This window comes from Salvelinus alpinus, chromosome 24 (genome assembly GCF_045679555.1).
Source record: "Salvelinus alpinus chromosome 24, SLU_Salpinus.1, whole genome shotgun sequence".
Classification (NCBI taxonomy): domain Eukaryota; kingdom Metazoa; phylum Chordata; class Actinopteri; order Salmoniformes; family Salmonidae; genus Salvelinus; species Salvelinus alpinus.
In genome coordinates this window covers 11,993,958-12,012,096 of record NC_092109.1, presented here as the reverse complement: position 1 = coordinate 12,012,096, position 18,139 = coordinate 11,993,958, and the positions used below count along the sequence as shown (strand labels likewise).

General features: G+C 44.7%; 1 protein-coding gene across 2 annotated transcripts; it reads left to right on the top strand.

Annotated features, from left to right (window-relative positions):
* The first annotated feature begins 2,716 nt into the window (after positions 1 to 2,716).
* LOC139552156 (secretory carrier-associated membrane protein 1-like) lies at positions 2,717 to 16,740 on the top strand. Of its 2 annotated transcripts, none has more exons than XM_071363596.1 (9): positions 2,717 to 2,923; positions 10,698 to 10,775; positions 12,509 to 12,622; positions 14,064 to 14,175; positions 14,309 to 14,437; positions 15,462 to 15,621; positions 15,751 to 15,852; positions 16,000 to 16,117; positions 16,361 to 16,740. In XM_071363596.1, exons 1-9 carry the CDS (start codon positions 2,867 to 2,869, stop codon positions 16,508 to 16,510), a joined length of 1,020 nt encoding a protein of 339 aa, XP_071219697.1. In that variant the 5' UTR covers positions 2,717 to 2,866; the 3' UTR covers positions 16,511 to 16,740. The 2 variants fall into 2 exon arrangements, with proteins under 2 accessions (XP_071219697.1, XP_071219698.1); XM_071363597.1 differs by lacking the exon at positions 2,717 to 2,923 and adding an exon at positions 8,162 to 8,272.
* Positions 16,741 to 18,139: the final 1,399 nt, after the last annotated feature.

The window sequence follows — 18,139 nt, the reverse complement described above, 5'->3', positions numbered from 1 at the left end:
ATTGCCTGCCTTGTGAGTAGGGGGGGAAGGTGAGAGGGTGAGGTCAAAAGAGGAGAGGAGTGGAAAGAAGGAGGCAGAGAGGAATGAGTCAAAGGTAGACATGGGGAGGTTAAAGTCACCCAGAACTGTGAGAGGTGAGCCGTCCTCAGGAAAGGAGCTTATCAAGGCATCAAGCTCATTGATGAACTCTCCAAGGGAACCTGGAGGGCGATAAATGATAAGGATGTTAAGCTTGAAAGGGCTGGTAACTGTGACAGCATGGAATTCAAAGGAGGCGATAGACAGATGGGTAAGGGGAGAAAGAGAGAATGACCACTTGGGAGAGATGAGGATCCCGGTGCCACCACCCCGCTGACCAGAAGCTCTCGGGGTGTGCGAGAACACGTGGGCAGACGAAGAGAGAGCAGTAGGAGTAGCAGTGTTATCTGTGGTGAGCCATGTTTCCGTCAGTGCCAAGAAGTCGAGGGACTGGAGGGACGCATAGGCTGAGATGAGCTCTGCCTTGTTGGCCGCGGATCGGCAGTTCCAGAGGCTACCGGAGACCTGGAACTCCACGTGGGTCGTGCGGGCTGGGACCACCAGGTTAGGGTGGGCGCGGCCACGCGGTGTGAAGCGTTTGTATGGTCTGTGCAGAGAGGAGAGAACAGGGATAGACAGACACATAGTTGACAGGCTACAGAAGAGGCTACGCTAAAGCAAAGGAGATTAGAATGACAAGTGGGCTACACGACTCGAATGTTCAGAAAGTTAAGCTTACGTTGCAAAAAAATAAATAAATAAAATAAAAGATCTAATTGACTAAAATGATATAGTACTGCTGGCTGGTGAAGTAGCCTGGCTAGCAGTGGCTGCGTTGTTGAAAGTGAAGCTGGCTAGGTGACCTCGACAATTTCTCTAAATTTCTCTAAACTACACAATTATCATGGATACAAGGACAGTAAAGACAACTAGCTAACACTACGCTAATCAAGTCGTTCCGTTGTAATGTAAGTTTCTACAGTGCTGCTGTTCGGTAGAAGTTGGCTAGCTAGCAGTGTTAGCTAGCAGTGTTGGCTAGGTAGGAGGACGGCAGCGCGGCAGGCGAGAATAGCTGGCTAGCTAACCGATAATTACTCAAAGCTACACAATTATCTTAGATACAAAGATAGCAAAGAAAACTATGTAGCTAGCTAACACTACACAAATCAAGTCGTTCCGTTGTAATGTAATCGTTTCTACAGTGCTGCTAATCGGTGGCTAGCTGGCTAACTAGCAGGGTTGACTGCGTTACGTTACGTTAGGACGAGAATACCTGGCTAGCGAACCTCAGCGAACCTCGATAACTACACAATTATCCTTGATACAGAGACGGCTACGTAGCCAGCTAAGTAGCTAGCTAAGATCAAACAAATCAAAGATAGCAAAGACAACTGTGTAGCCAGCCAACACTACACTAATCAAGTCGTTCCGTTGTAATGCACTCGTTTCTACAATGCTGCTATTCGGTGGCAAGCTGGCTAGCTAGCAGTGTTGGCTACGTTGCGTTACGTTAGGACGAAAATAGCTGGCTAGCGAACCTCAATAACTACACAATTATGTTTGATACAAAGACGGCTATGTAGCTAGCTAAGATCAAACAAATCAAACCGTTGTACTGTAATGAAAATGAAAATCAGACCGTTGTACTATAATGAAATGTAATGAAAAGTTATACTACTATTGGGTAGACGGTGGACGTTTGCTAGCTGGCTAGCTGCTGGGCAGATAGCAGTGTGGACTACGATAGACGACGAAATACGATAATACGATAATTGTGATGATCATGCTGTTTAATCAGCTTCTTGATATGCCACACTTGTCAGGTGGATAGATTATATTGGCAAAGGAGAAACGCTCATTAATAGGGATGTAAACACATTTGTGAGAAATAAGCTTTTTGTGCGTATGGAAAATGGGGAAAAAATTTCAGCTCATGAAACATGGAACCAACACTTTTATATTTTTTTCCATGTATGTAATGAAGAATTTATCAAAATACAAAAGTACAATTAAAGGGCAAACAATTCACAAAATGAATGTGCAAGTGTCAGGGCTCTGTGCTGGCCAGTCAAGTTCTTCCAAACCGATCTGAACAAACCATTAACTTGTTTCTGTATGGACCTTGCTTTGTGCATGGGGGCATTGTCATCCATCTGAAACTGGAAAGGGCCTTCCCCAAACTGTTGCCACAAAGTTGAAAGCACGGAATCGTCTAGAATGTCATTGTATGCTGTAGCGTTAAGATTTCCCTTCACTGGAACTAAGGGGCCTTGCCGAACCATGAAAAACAGCCCCAGTTGAACGTCACTTAGCTCTTCATTAAGGCCATTCTACTGCCAATGTTTGTTTGTGGATATTGCATGGCTGTGTGCGCGATTTTATACACCTGTCAGCAATGGGTGTGGCTGAAATAGCCGAATCCACTAATTTGAAGGGGTGTCCGACCTCCGAAATAAATAGGCTTTGCAAAAAATAACAGTCGCTGTGGTGGAATGTTTATTTTGATCAAGTGGTCTGATTTCAGATGTGTCCATGTAAACAGCACTATTAATAGGGAAATCCGTCTTCTTGCAAATCATGTACACGAACTATTATTTTAATCTGACAATCCAAAATAATTATATTATTCTGTACATGTAACCGTACGCATTGATGTTGATCACATTTTACAGGGGCAAGCAAAGCAGACATCACTTCCGAGATCCTGCCATTTTGCTGCTGATGCTCAAAGCAAGCAGCGTCCAGACTAGCTGGTGCTGGCTGCAGCCATTGTTTTGAAGTACAGCTGATTATTTTTTTTAACGAGACTAAATCAGTTTTTAACAATTGAAGACGTCATCAAAGTAGAATGTCAGATTTCGACCACAACCCGTTCGCGGACCCTGAATTCAATAACCCTTTTCAGGTAAGTGAAATAGCTAACTCACCGGTCTGTCATTTGGCTATGCTAATTTGTTAGCCTGCTAATGTCAGTTATGTTTAATTGAATTTAGCTAGCTTTCTAGTGATGACAGTGTCAAGTTGTTTCCTTTGGCATGACAGCAGTTACGCCAGCTGTGTAATCATTAGTCTAAACAGTTGCTTTTGCATTTAAAACGAGAGTTTATATTGAGAAAATGCAGATAGATCCCTCCCGGTTTCGTTTGCTTCGAAACGTTTTGTAACAGAAGCGGCGTAATGAATAACTTATGCCCCAACTAACTAGCTAACGTTCATTATAAACTGGGTGGTTCGAGCCCTGAATGCTGATTGGCTGACAGCCGTGGTATATCCGACCGTATGACAAGTATTTTTACTGATCTAATTACGTTGGAAAGCAGTTTATGATAGCAATAAGGCACATCGGGGGTTGGTGGTATATGGCCAATATACCACACCCCCTCGTGCATTATTGCTTAACTGTAGCACTTGCTAACAAAGGTTTAACGTCAGCAAGTCGTTACTTTGAACAAAGAGAAAGTTGTATCAAGCAATTTATTTACAAACTATAGCTAACTAGCAAGCAAGCTAGATGATGACGTCGCTTATTGCCATTCAATTGTGGAGTTATCACTTTGTGTCCTGTTCAGCCAGATATAATTTTTCTAGTTGCTACCTCTAGCAAACGTTAGCTATTTTATGACTTGTTACCCATCTCTTGGGGTGCGTCTTGACACCTGAAGTTTTTTAACATCTGATAGTTAACTAGGTAGACAGAGGCAGCATATAGGGTTTGACATTACTCACACAAAGGTAACATTAACTGTTGCCTCATCTCTTGATGATTCATTCACTAATGTTTACATGTGAGTTTTTCCATTTAAGGAGTTCATTGACATTAAGGTTGGTAGGCAGCTAGCCCAGGGCCTACATGATGAGACTTCATCAGACCGAATTGTTGCTTGTAGTGAGTTTGACTGTGTGGCACTGACAAATTGTATAGTTATGGGGCAACAATGTAGTTTTATACATGTCCAAAATACACCCTTTCCCGACTGACACAATGCAGGTTAATCTTCAAAATCAAATTTTGTCACATGTTTTGTAAACAACAGGTGTAGACTAACAGTGGAATTCTTACTTACGGGCCCTTCCCATCAATGCATGGAGAAGAAAAATAGAAAAAATAATAACACAATTATTACACAATGAGTAAATATAACTTGGCTATAAACACGGTGTACCAGTACCGAGTTGATGTGCAGGGGTACAAGGTAATTGAGGTAGATATGTGCATATGGGTAGGGATAAAGTGACTGGGCAAGAGGATAGATAATAAACAGTAGCAGTATTGTATGTGATGAGTCAAAAGAGTTAAAAAAAGGATCAATGCAGATAGTTAAATAGTGTCACTGGACAGCTCGCGGTTGGGTTTCCCTTTGTAATACGTGATAGTTTGCAAGCCCTGCTACATCCGACGAGCACCAGAGCCAGTGTAGTAGGATGCGTTCTTGGTCCTGTATTGACACTTTGCATTTTTTTGTCGGAGGGCATAGCTGGATTTCTTATAAGCATCTGGATTAGTGTCCAGCTCCTTGAAAGCGGAAGCTCTAGCCTTTAGTTCAGTGCGGATGTTGCCTGTAATCCATGGCTTCTGGTTGGGATGTGTACGTACGGTCACTGTGGGGACGATGTCATTGATGCACTTATTAATGAAGCCGGTGACTGATGTGGTAAACTCCTCAATGCCATCGGATGAATCCCAGAACATATTCCAGTCTGTGCTACCGAAAAAGTCCTGTAGCTTAGCATCTGCTTCATCGGACCACTTCCGTATTGAGCACGTCACTGGTACTTCCTGTTTTGAGTTTTTGAATGTAAGCAAGAATAAGAGCTATGGTCAGATTTGCCAAATGGAGGGCGAGGGAAAGCTTTGTATGCATCTCTGTGTTTGGGTCTAGAGTTTTTTTTCACCTCTAGAAATTCGGTAAAAACGGATTTCAATTTTCCTGTGTTAAAGTCACTGGCCACTAGGAGCGCCGCACCTTCGTGAGCGTTTTCTTGGTCGCTTGTGACCCTATACAGCTTGTTGAGTGCGGCTTCAGTGCCAGCATCGGTTTGTGGTAGTAAATAGACTGCTTCGAAAAATGTTGATAACTTTCTTGGTAAGTAGTATGGTCTACAGTTTATCATGAGGTATTCTAACTCAGGCAAGCAGAACCTTGAGACTTCCTTTAATATTAGAGTTCACTCACAATGTGGCCTGTCTGGGTCCCCGACGCCACCGTTCTGTCCTACGGATTTATATAGACAAACCAGCTAGATTTTTATCTTTACCATGTTCATTTACCCTGTAAACAAGTTTACAGATTAGAAGTCTGAGCACAATCCTCATGCTATGGCAATGTGTGTGTGATTTATTTGAAATAAATAATCCAAGGGATTTGAAGAGCGGGTGAATGGGGCTTTTGAATGGGGCTTTTGTTGTCAGTGGTTCTGGGAATGATAATCCCACTCTTTGGGACATCCATCGTCCCAGCTGTTGTCTTGGAATCCAGGACAGGCCACATTGTGATTGACAGGTGAAATACTCTATTCCAGTCTCAGCCATTTCTTCAAAACAACATGGTGTGACGGATGCCTACAGTCATTTGATGTTCTGTCATAATGCCACATCATATTCTGTGATCCCACCACATTGTCTTTCCAGGAAATCACGCTTTGATACCGGCTGCTGTGGCGGTTGTAAGATGACATGATGCATTGCTTTCATTATGAAAATGGTATTACTTAGATGTGTCTTTGGAGACAGTGGCTCACCAGGGAGAAACTATCTTTGATCCTCATAAGCTAAAAACTCACCCCCAAAACTCACCCCGTTTTGCTTTGTGTTGTTTAGGTTAAGCTACTTTCCAGGCTCGTTGGTGTTCCTTGTTTTAGACACAAGCTTCTTCCTTCCTTCATTCTCTCTTTATCCTTTATCTCTTTCTCGCTCTGTCTCTCTCTCTCTCACTGCAAGGTTGCTCGCTGCCACTCGCCCTCTGACATGCACACTTTTGCCCTTTCTGGTCCTTTAATCATTGCTCTGTCACTCCAGGAAGCTGCAGAGTTGCCCTCAGGAAAATGGGTCCCCTCCTTGCTGTTTGGATGACGTGGCTCAGTCTGTAGGTTGATGATTATGTGTAAGGAGTATCGATAATTGATTGTAAGCATGGGTTTTATTGTTAGTGAAGGAATGAATGGTGCACTTCCCACAGCTAGCCTAACTGTGCTGTATAGAAATGTGTGTGTAACTCAACATTAGAGCTGCCGCTGACCACCACACCACGTAAACAGTCAATTATTTATCGGGCTATACATGATTAGTCCCTCTCTGTTATGTCTGTACTGCTGCAGGTCTCCGAGGAATCCTACGTGTGTGTGAACAAACAAGATTGGTCAGATATTAGAAGCGTCAGGTTTCAGAGTTTGAAGGCTGTAGTGTAACCCTCTCAAGTCGTTCAGTCTGTTACTTCAGTCTCTTGAAAAAGGACATGGGTGTCTGCCTGACTCCGGTCCTAGTGGGTTGCTGTCCTGTTGTTTTTTTGGTTCCTCCCTGTCACTTCATGGATCAATAAATTACAGCGTGCACAGCACACACCTAGTTTCTCTGAAAGTGATTGGGAGGCATGTATGAAAACCAGCAGGCACTGCAGTCCTCAATGACCGGATCTGTGTATCCCCTGTATTAGCCCTAGGCTAACCTATCAGGGGAAAAAATATATATTTCTGAAACTGTCTGTTAAGTAGAGCCCTATAAAATCTGCAATGTGGACGGGATCACGGAATCCAGACATTCAACAATATTCAAAAATGTATTGAACTTAGTAGGAAATCAACTAAATGTATTGAAGTTATTAGAACATGAATATGCCCAAGATTATCATAAGACATTAACCAAATGCATCAGTGAATTGTATTTTTCTTAAACTTTCTGAAGATGCAACGCAGGAATGCCCATGTCTGTGTGTGAGCGATTGTCTACCACTTTGTGTAACCTAGCCGTTAGCGATGATGCTAATAATGATAAGCATCTTCCGGTAGTTTGAAAGGCTTTCCCAAATACCTTCTGAATGAAATGTTAACTACAAAGTAGCCTATGCCTACCTGGTATCATGATTATTTGCATAAATCCAGTGCCAATTTGTTTAGCAAACTGCTACATGTGTGCTACAGAAACACTACTAACCAAACAAGTCTATTGCTGGTGCTCATGTGAATTGAATGGTATCTACACCCGAATTTTTTTATAATTTTTTCCCCCAGACCGCAAACTTGGTCTCCTGATGTGGTTTAAGCATTTTTGGGACTTAGAACATCCAACTCTTGTTTTTCTTGTGTGATTTATGAGAGCGAAAACCTGAAAAAACGAACGAAATTAGGTAGAAAATGTTTTTTTTTTTTTTTTTAGGGCCCTAGTTATGGCATTGTTAGTTGACTCCCCGTTTCAGCCTTGCGGCCAGTAGCCTACTGATTCATGCCTTGCAACTCTGGGCTCTCTTCAATAGTTCATGAAATCATATGGTGCTGTCATGGCGACAGCTGGTGCTTAGTGTTACATTAGCTGATTTCCCCTGACTTACTTTCTGTTCCTTCCTGGTAGTCTCTTATCAAATCAATTGCGTTCATAAAACCTACCGGACATTCAGTACATACAGAAGTGTCTGTGTCACAGTGGAATTGATGTGGAGGGAGAGAACTTGTAGGCCTATCTAACTCACACGTTTGTCTGTCAACGTTGCTGCTTTCTCTTTGCGAGACGCTTTTTTCCCCTCGAGAGCAATAGGCATACTAACAGCTTCTAGTGGAGGCCCCTCCTTTTATCTCTAATATTAAGAGAGAGTTTTGTTGTGTTCACATAAATTCAACAGGTAGGCCTAGCGCATTTTTGGCCCAATTTATATTGTAATGTAGCCTGTGAACAGCAGTTGCCAATCCTGTAGTTGTGTAGTTCCGTGGGGTGTACTGAGCTTGTACGTGAGCACTGTGTGTCAATCTGGCTGTGCATCAGGACCATATTAAAGATGTATCACGATGCACTCTGAAGTATTGATGACATGCCTGTCCTCGAGACAAGGCACAGCCTGCCTCCTGTTACACACAGACATGAGACTCTCAGTCAGAACAGAACCTCACAGCCAAGGAGAGAGGAGAAGGGTTGGACTGGGACGGAGTGACTGATACTGGAGCGTACTGGCTGTAACTGGACTATACTGGAGTTACTGGACAGGCCTTCTTGGGCTGCACTGAACCGAAGTACCGTCTGAATTGATGCTGCATGCGCGAACTTGCCATGGTGAGCTAGCCACCTGAAATGCACCCTACACACACACACACTTATCCATGTGCACAGTACCGCACACACACAGCGATGATGGGCTACACCACTGCAAGCCGCACCTTATTCTCTGTTTCAGAGAGGAAGGCATCACACACCTGTAGACACCGTAGGACACACACTAGTTAAACAATGCGTCAGTCCCGGAAGGTGCAGCTTTAGGTCTATACTTTCATGACTTTCAAATAGCTTACTCGTAGCCTCCCGGATTCACATGGAGATTGGAAAGTGGCCAATGAAACGGAGATTTGAACTCGCTGATACCAACCTAGAATCTGCATAGCTTGACTAAAGGTTGATTAAATAAAACAATTAGCCTAGACTGTGTCGGTGTCTGCACTACAGCACAGCATGCCAGTAACGTCAGCACACCGGGTCCTTCGTCTTAGCAGAGGAAAGTGTTCTCTTCTCGAACTCGTGGGCTCTGCCCTATTCATAGCTGTCTGTGTGGTGGTGACAATGATTGGAATCATCTCGTCTTTGCCAGTTTCAGAGTATTAGGGCCTAATAAAATCGAAGCACGAAGCAGAGAACGCGGACGGAATCACGGGATCCAGACATTAATACGCATTTTAACAATATTAAGAAATGTATTGCACTTAGTAGGAAAACAACTAAATGTATTGAACTGATTAGAAAATGTATTAATATGCCCAAGATTATCATAAGACATTAACAAAATGCATCAGTGATTCATATTTTCCTTCAACTCTATAACTAAGGTCTAGCCATTAGCTATAATCAAATCAAACGTTATTTGTCACATGCGCCGAATACAACAGGTCTAGACCTTAGAGTGAGAAGCTTACTTACAAGCCATTAACCAACAATGCTATAAGACATTATGAAAAACGTGTTAGGTATAAAAAAATTAAAGTAACAATTAAACAGCAGCAGTAAAATAGTATTAGTGAGGCGATATACCAGTACAGAGTCAATTTGCGGGGGCACCGGTTAGTCGAGGTAATTGAGGTAATTGTACATATAGGTAGAGTTATAAACAGAGAGTAGCAGCAGTGTAAAAGAGGGGTCTGGGTAGCCCTTTGATTAGCTGTTCAGGAGTCTTATGGCTAGACTTGGCGCTCCGGTACCGCTAGCCGTAAGGAAGCTTGGCCCAGTGATGTACTGCGCCGTACGCACTGCCGCCTGTAGTGCCTTGCAGTCGGAGGCCGGGCAGTTGCCATACCAGGCAGTGACGCAACCAGTCAGGATGCTCTCGATGGTTCAGCTGTAGAACCTTTTGAGTATCTGAGGACCCATGCCAAATCTTTTCAGTCTCCTGAGGGGGGAAAGGCTTTGTTGTGCCCTCTTTACGACTGTCATGTTGTGCTTGGACCATGTTAGTTTGTTGGTGATGTGGACACCAAGGAACTTGAAGCTCTCAACCTGCTCCACTGCAGCCCTGTCGATGATAATGGGGGCGTGCTCCGTCTTTCTGTAGTCCACAATCATCTCCTTTGTCTTGATTACGTTGAAGGAGAGGTTGTCCTGGCACCACACGGCCAGGTCTCTGACCTCCCTATAGGATGCTAATAATGTTAAGTCTTCTGGTAGGTGGAAAAGCTTTCCCAAAAATATTCTCAATTAAATGTTAACTACAAAGTATGCCTACCTGATATCATGATTATTTGCATCAATACATTGGCGATTTGTTTAGCAAACTGCAATTACATGTGTGCTACAGAAACGCCCCGAACCAAATAAGTCTCTTGGTGGTGCTCAGTTCAACTTTTTTTCCCTCCAGATCTTAAACTTGGTTTAAACCATTGTTGTGGACGTTTTGAAAAACAAAAAAAATCTGATGTTATAAAAAAATACAAAAGTTGTTTTTGAGAGCGAAAACCTGAAAAAACAGAAACCTCTGAAAATGGAATTCAGGGGAAAAAACTCATTTTATCGGGCCCTAGATTATAGACTGTGAAGGGTTTACAGTGAAGGGTAGCCTGCTGTTAGGGTCTTTCTGTCTGTGGAGGTATTCTCTTCTTCAGATGGAAAGTACTTGTCTGACTTGATGTGGCTTTTGAAAACCAGAGGCCGGGTTAGGCAAATGAGTCTCGTGGTGGTGCTGCCCTTGACTTTTGTTGCGCTTGATTCGTAAGCAGACGTCATAGAATGGGTTGAAAGAACTTGCTATATGCATGTAGGCTAGGCTAGCATTCACTACAGATCCGTTCAGTTCACACTGGACTGGCTTCCGAGTGCATTCATCACCGCGGCAACGCAGCATATAGGCTAGTCAATTTGAGTGTCTATTATTTCGACTTGGGTTACTACATGGGAGTGAAGCCTGTTGACGGACTCCCTTAAGGCTCCTCATCCTTACTGTAGAACGGTGTGCCATATGTGATGAAGACTGAGTTTCTCTCGTTCCCTCTCCTCTCAGGATCCGTCGGTGACCCAAGTAACACAGAATGCTCCTCCAGGGTTGGAAGAGTACAACCCCTTCACAGATGCCAAGCCGGTGAGTACAGTGTAGTAATATTTGACGTGTGTGTGTATATAGGATACTGTAAAACCTCACATGCGACTCGTAATTAGCCTACTAAAATGTGTATCTGACGCCATAAAGATGATTTTAGCAATATGGAAGAACGCTAGGGTTGCGTTACTGTAATAGGCAATGGAAAAATGTCTGAGAATGGAATTCTAAATACAAGTGTATTTAATTACTTTGCTAAATGAATGGATTCGCATACAAGGCATAAAGCTTAACTTGCAAATCATTACAAGGCGTTATTCTAAGCATGATCAGAGAACGAATGCGAGGGACGACAAAATCCTGGCTTGTTCCACTAGGCCCAAGGTAGCCTAGTGGTTAGAGCATTGGGCCAGTAACCGAAAGGTTGCTGGATCGAATCCCCGAGCTGACAAGGTAAAAATCTGTTAACCCACTGTTCCCCGGTAGGCCGTCTTTGTAGATAAGAATTTGTTCTTAACTGACCTGCCTAGTTAAATAAAGGGTTAAATCAAATGTAAAAAATTTCTCATGGGAGAGAAAGGGATCTCACCACAGCAAGTCAGGAACACGTAATAGAAAGAACAATGAATCTAAGACCCTTTTTATAAGCATTTGAGTTGTTTGGATTCAATCTGAGTTGTTGACCAATAGCATTACTGTAAAGTTAACCTCCAATCAGATATCAGACCTACAGGCTGTAACCGCTGCTTCTCAGAGGTGAGACAATGGGGGTTGGTGAGATCAACACAGTGGAAAATCCTGCACACAGTTGATAAGTCACTTCAAGGGCTGCCCTACAACTGCACTGCACAGTGTGAGAGGAGAGGTGGCGTGGCGTGTAGGTGTGAGAGACACCATTGATGAGAGCAGTCTATGTACAGACTGTGAGCATAGCCTTGCTATTGAGAAAGGCTGCCGTAGGCAGACCTGGCTCTCAAGAGAAGACACGCTATGTGCACACTGACGACAAAATGAGGGGGAAACTGAGCTGCACTCCCTAACATCCTGCCAAATGTATGACCATATTAGAGACACATATTTCCCTCAGATTACACAGATCCACAAAGAATTAAAAAACAAACATGATTTTGATAAACTCCCATATGTACCGGCTGAAATACCACAGTGTGCCATCACAGCAGCAAGATTTGTGACATGTTGCCACAAGAAAAGGGCAACCAGTGAAGAACAAACAAATAAATATAACCCATATTTATACTTATTTATTTTCCCTTTTGTACTTTAACCATTTGTACATCATTACAACACCGTATATATACATAATATTCTTCTTTATTCTTGTGGAACTTCTGTGAGTGTAATGTTTACTGTTCATTTTTATTGTTTATTTCACTTTTGTAAATGATCTACCTCACTTGCTTTGGCAATGTGAACACGTGTTTCCCATGCCAATAAAGCCCCTTGAATTGAGAGCAAAACAGAAGCACCGATAAGGACTGATGGTGACGTGGTTCCAGATGACAGGTGTTAATTATGTTTTTACGTCCCGACTCAAAAGCTTCTGTCCCGGAAGAACGGTTGAAGATGCTGATTCCGGACGGTGTCTGCTTCGCTGTTGACACCCTATTCCCCCTTCAGTACACTACGTTGTTTTGACCCAAGCTACACATGTTTCTTGTCAAAAGTAGTGCACTACATAGGGAATAGGGTATGGTTTGAAACATAGCCAGCGTGGGATTGTTAAAAGATGTAGCTATTTTTCCCCCCCCTCCCAGGTCCACCCTGGCCCAGCGCCTAAAGTACCGCCCCCACCCACCACCACCACCACCAACACACAACCAGCCATCATGAAGCCTACTGAAGAACCTCCTGCATACTCACAGTCACAGGTACCTCACACGTGCCTCACATCCTGTTCTACCCTTTCACTCCGTGCTATTCCACCCCTCTGAAGAAAGAGGGCTCAATGTAGCGTTGCATTTCCATAGAAACACTATGCACGCACACACACACACACACACCATGCTCTGGTGGGTTTGTCAGCAGGCTCTCCCACAGAGCGTGGCGTGCTCTAATAAAAGCTGTTTGTGACTGTGGAGATGCTTCTAAGCCACAGAGACACTTCATAAACATGAATGTGGGCTCCACGCCTCGGCTTTCCGAGGGACATGTGTAACTTCGTGTTTGCAGCTGAAAAGAGAGCGATAGAGAGACCTCAGCAGACAGGTAGCACAGGAAGACAATTCCTTATTCTACTTCCTCTTTTTCTACCTCTACTGACGCATATACCTTCTTTTATGTTTTGGCACACACACACACACACACACACACACACACACACACACACACACACACACACACACACACACAGATTATATCAGGATGCTGCAACCTAGATCAGATATACAGCTTAAGACAACGTCGTCACAAATCTGGGACTGGCGCCGTTGCTAACTACCAGCGCCGCTGCGAGCTAGCATAGTTCCATTGTTGCAAAGAGTTATGGGATATTAGAATCCCGTTGTCTCAACCGTTGTCATCTTCAACCTAGGCTGCAACTAGGAAGTTGGCAATAGGGCATGTGACTACTATCCTGTCCCTTGCCCTATTGAAAAATCTTCCCGCCTTTTAACGATTGGGGCCTCCCCGAGTGGCGGAGCGGTCTAAGCCACTGCAGGTCAGTGCTAGAGGCGTCACTGCAGATCCTGGTTCAATTCCAGGCTGTATCACAACTGGCCGTGATTGGGAGTCCCATAGGGCGACGCACAATTGGCCCAGCGTCGTCCGGGTTTGACCGGGGTAGGCCGTTGTTGTAAATAAGAATTTGTTCTTAACTGACTTGCCTAGTTAAATAAAATTAATGAATAAAAAAGTTGCATTGGGCAGCATTTTGTCAGTAGTTTGGCTAGTGACATCAAATACAGCCATTGCTTCCTGCAGTTGTTGCTTGCTAGAGTTGGGGCACACACACACACTAGCGAAGCCTGCACAGCGATTTGCCTTTAGTCGAATTAAAAGCAGAGTGTAAATTATTCTGAATCGCATGGAAAGAGAGGAGGTGGAGACGACTACTGGGACTGTGCTGTGTGCTGATACAGTAGTCTGCCGAACACACACACACACACACACACACATTACTAAAACAAAAAGTCAGCTGCCTCGATGTCAGTTTCAAGTTGACTTGAAGTTCAATGTTTTCGGTCAAATCCAACTTGTCAGCCATGTGGAGTGTGATCTAGCCTGGATAACATCTCTCTGTACTGTATATCGCTTGTTTGTGTAGTGTTAGTGGGCACTGTTTGATGTGTGTGTGTGTGTGTGTGTGTGTAGGAGCAGGCGTGGGCGGCTACAGAGCTGCTGAGGAGACAGGAAGAGCTGGAGAGGAAGGCCGCCGAGCTAGACCGTCGCGAGAGAGAGATGCAGTCGCTCAGCACATCAGGAGGTTGGCACCAACCTTCACACAACATTCAACCAAGGGTCTTGCGCGCAAACTACCTAGAAGCTTTGTCAGGCCCAAACCTTCACGCAACGTTTGGCAGAATCATTCAAGCGTTGCTCCTTTCTCTCTGGCTCAGGTAGGAAAAACAACTGGCCTCCTCTCCCGGAGAAGTTCCCCGTGGGCCCCTGTTTCTACCACGACATCACAGTGGACATCCCTGTGGAGTTCCAGAAGACTGTCAAGATCATGTACTACATCTGGATGTGTGAGTGACCTCTGCCCTCTTGTCAAGTCATCTGCCCCCCACCCTCACCCATCCCGTTCAGTGCTTGTAACGTCGGAAAACGGACACTAGTATGGTACATGTAGAATTCTTTAGAATTGTTCTTTCAATATGCCTGAACCTCTGTCTGAGTTTTGTCGTCAGCTTCGGAAAAAAACTGATCTCCATTTTTATTTTATTTTATTTTTTAATATATATATATTTTTTTGTTTGCTTGACAGCCAGTCTGTTAAATATGAAAAGGCCATTGAGCGGGATTATAAAGGAAATGTATTAGACATGGGCCAATAGCACAGCTTGGAATTCCATCACCACATGGTTAGGTCATGTGGTTGGTTATGTGACTGGGTCAGGTGACCCGGGGGGGGGTCACGGGGAGTTCCAACCTGTCTTGACGCCCTACCTTCTTTCTCTCTTATCTCTCACTCGTCCTCGCTCTACCCTCTTTGTGGCTCTCACTCACTCACCCTCTCCTCTACCTACACGTTATGTATTCTCTCTCACCCAGAGTGTGAGTGTTAGATGCCTCAGCATGGTGCAGTGTCCTGCCGCTGTAGCTATATGCCAATCTGACTGTAGACAGCAGCACACCAGAATCTCCACAATGCCCAGAGGCCTGCCATTATTATAGCCCCAAGGTAGAGTTCTGCTCAGTGTGTGAATTATTTAATTGACTGCGTACGCGCACCACCAGGCTCCGTAGTGTTCAATTATTGAGCAGCCATCGTTCCTTGTCCTCCTTTTCCTAACCTCCTGTGCTTCGTTAGCTTGACTTGGCAGGACCCTGACGTAGCCTATCAGGGCCTCCCTTTCAGATAGAGATGGAATGGGATGCAGCATAGGACCTGTATCAAGTACTCTCTCACTTTCACATAGAAATGTAACTTAGAGAGCTGATGCACATCTCTATTCTACACAACTGGCATTTCTATCTGCTCTGTTACATTTCTATGCAAAGTTTTAATTTAAACTAATCAGAGGTATTGTGCTTGTCGTTCCCCTCAAGTCCACACGGGGACGCTGTTCGCCAACATGTTTGGCTGTCTGGCCTGGTTCTGTGTGGATGCGACCAGGGGAGTGGACTTTGGTCTGGCCATGCTCTGGTTCATGATCTTCACCCCCTGCTCCTTCGTCTGCTGGTACAGACCCCTCTATGGAGCTTTCAGGTGGGTGTAGAAACAAGCGCGCGCACACACACAGAGACACACAGACATACACACATGTACCCAAAATGCCCATATGTACACACACTCCGATGTCGTTCATTAAACGGCAGTGTCTTTCTCTCTCTCCAGGAGTGACAGCTCGTTCCGTTTCTTTGTATTCTTCTTCGTGTACATCTGTCAGTTTGGCGTTCACGTGATGCAGTCCATCGGCATCTCCGGCTGGGGCGCCAGGTGAGGACAGTCACTGTCACAGACATTAACAGGAAGTGACATGGCCACACGGTTCTCTGACATCACCCGGAATGGATGTTATTCACCCTGTTTATGGATAGAGATGCAGTACCTAGTATCCTCTCTGGTTGTCCTTCTCTCCAACAGTGGGTGGATCTCCGCTCTGATTGGTCTGAATAAGAGCATCCCTGTTGGCATCATCATGATCCTCATCGCTGCTCTTTTCACCGCCCTGGCTGTAATGTCGCTCATCATGTTCAAAAAGGTACCCCCCCCCCCCACACACACACACACACACAATCCCTCATTGTAATCATAAAGGTGTGAATGCGACTCGGCTGTTCACCAGGTTTGTGAAGATTAGACTCAACGGCATCAGAACATCCCGCACGTTCTTTGAGATGACGAACACTTGGGGTATTCATAGACCTCATTTCAATAATCGCCTCTCCTCCTCTCTCTTCGTTGCTCTCCCTCTTTCCCTCTCCTCTCCCTCTTATCCCTCCAGGTCCATGGCATGTACCGTACCACAGGGGCGAGCTTTGAGAAGGCCCAGGCCGAGTTCGCCACGGGCGTCATGGCCAACAAGACGGTCCAGACCGCCGCTGCCACCGCCGCCTCCAACGCCGCCAGCGGAGCCTTCAAGCAACAGATCTGATTGGCCCCTGGAGCCCGTCCTATTTCTTCACTCCGTCCAATCCAGCCCCGCCCCCCCTCGAGCCGAGCTCAAGCTTCCCTGCCCTCCTAACCTAGCTCTACTCGCATGACTAGGATGAGACCATAGAGAGAGGTAGAGGGCTCGTCTCTGCATCTGTGGCGTTGTAGTCGTCTGTGACAGCATGGGGCAGCGCCATTGAGGCTACAACCCATAAAAAACATACTGACCCAGTTGACTACTTTTTGATTTCTTTAACCCCCTTATGTCGATGTCCGCGCCCCCACGGAAATCTAATTAGCATTAACATAATAAGCATAATAAAACAATCCCCGTAACAATGTGTCAGTTTAAGCTAGGGAGATGGTGTATTGGATGCGTCTCAGTCCACCGCATGCGCCCATGCCACACTTCCTCATCTGCGGTGAAAGGTGACGGAGCTAGAGCGGTGTTTGTCAGACCAAGAGACGTCCTGAAAAATGGTTCTGCTCACAAAATCGTCCGTAGCGTCCGAATGGTTTGACCTAGAAAACTATCTATGGAAAGCTGGGACTCTCACGAACACAATGGTGTTTTGCTCTACGACCCCCCCCCCCCCCACACACACACACACAACCATCTTGGGACTCGTCTGAGGTCGCTACAGCCGATCTGTAAACTTCTGTCTGTAGTTTCCGAACAGTTTGGGCTACACACTAATACCCCTCTGTGGGAAAGCAGTACTCTCATGATCACAAACATGTCGGTTGTTTTTCTCTAGGACGCCCACAGGCCTCGCAAGACTCATATAAAAGGTCCCCCGGTACAAGTTTAAAACATTTATGGAAGTATATATGGAGACTGTTTAGTGCCAGAAATAAGGGGTTAAATGCATGTAATGAAAAATCACATATTTCCTGATCTTTCTAATTTCTCTGATATAGGACAGACACAACAAACTTCCTTTAGATTTTTTGGGGGGGTACTGTTGTTCCATGTAGTGAATGATATTCAATGCGTTTGTATGGGCTAAGAGCACTAAGGCTTTATTTTTTATATAAACATTATACTTCAAGGGGTCTTAAAAATCAAATAGCTAAATTATCCTTGGTATGACCTCTTAAAACAATTCCACATAGCTTAGTAGAACCCCCCTCCCCTGGCTTAAAATGGCGGAAGTACTCAATGGCGCTGCCCATGCTAAAACGGTCTTTTGGCCAATCGAGTTCTCTATCATTCTCTATGGATGACACCTAGAAGGATGAGCCCAATGATGTCATAGTAGATGAAAGCAGGAAGTAGACATGAGAGGCTTGTGTTTAAGTCGTTTCATTCAGTTCCGTCCAGCTCCCAGTGCAGATCTACATCCTGTGGAATCTAGAGGTTTATGACATCACCGTCTTATCCTTCTCGTCTCATCCACCAATCCCCGCTTCTCATCTTGCCCTGAGGGCTTTAACTCCGCTCACCGTAGTGGCTTTATTAAAACACTCCTGTCCTGTGTCTGTCTGACCCCACACCACTTAGTCATGTCACTATACAAGTGTTTGCAAACTTTCCTTGAAGTGTGTGTGTGTGCATATGAATATGAATATTAGTGTCTCTCTATATGTTAATGCCGAGGCCTATACATTGTGTACGTTCCACATCCAG

What these genes read in the sequence shown, in the direction of transcription:
- LOC139552156 (XM_071363596.1), top strand. Translation starts at nt 2,867, where the DNA reads ATGTCAGATTTCGACCACAACCCGTTCGCGGACCCTGAATTCAATAAC. An exon ending in CCTTCACAGATGCCAAGCCG is followed by an intron (nt 10,776 to 12,508) that starts GTGAGTACAGTG and finishes CCCCCCTCCCAG; the next exon opens with GTCCACCCTGGCCCAGCGCC. An exon ending in CGCTCATCATGTTCAAAAAG is followed by an intron (nt 16,118 to 16,360) that starts GTACCCCCCCCC and finishes TTATCCCTCCAG; the next exon opens with GTCCATGGCATGTACCGTAC.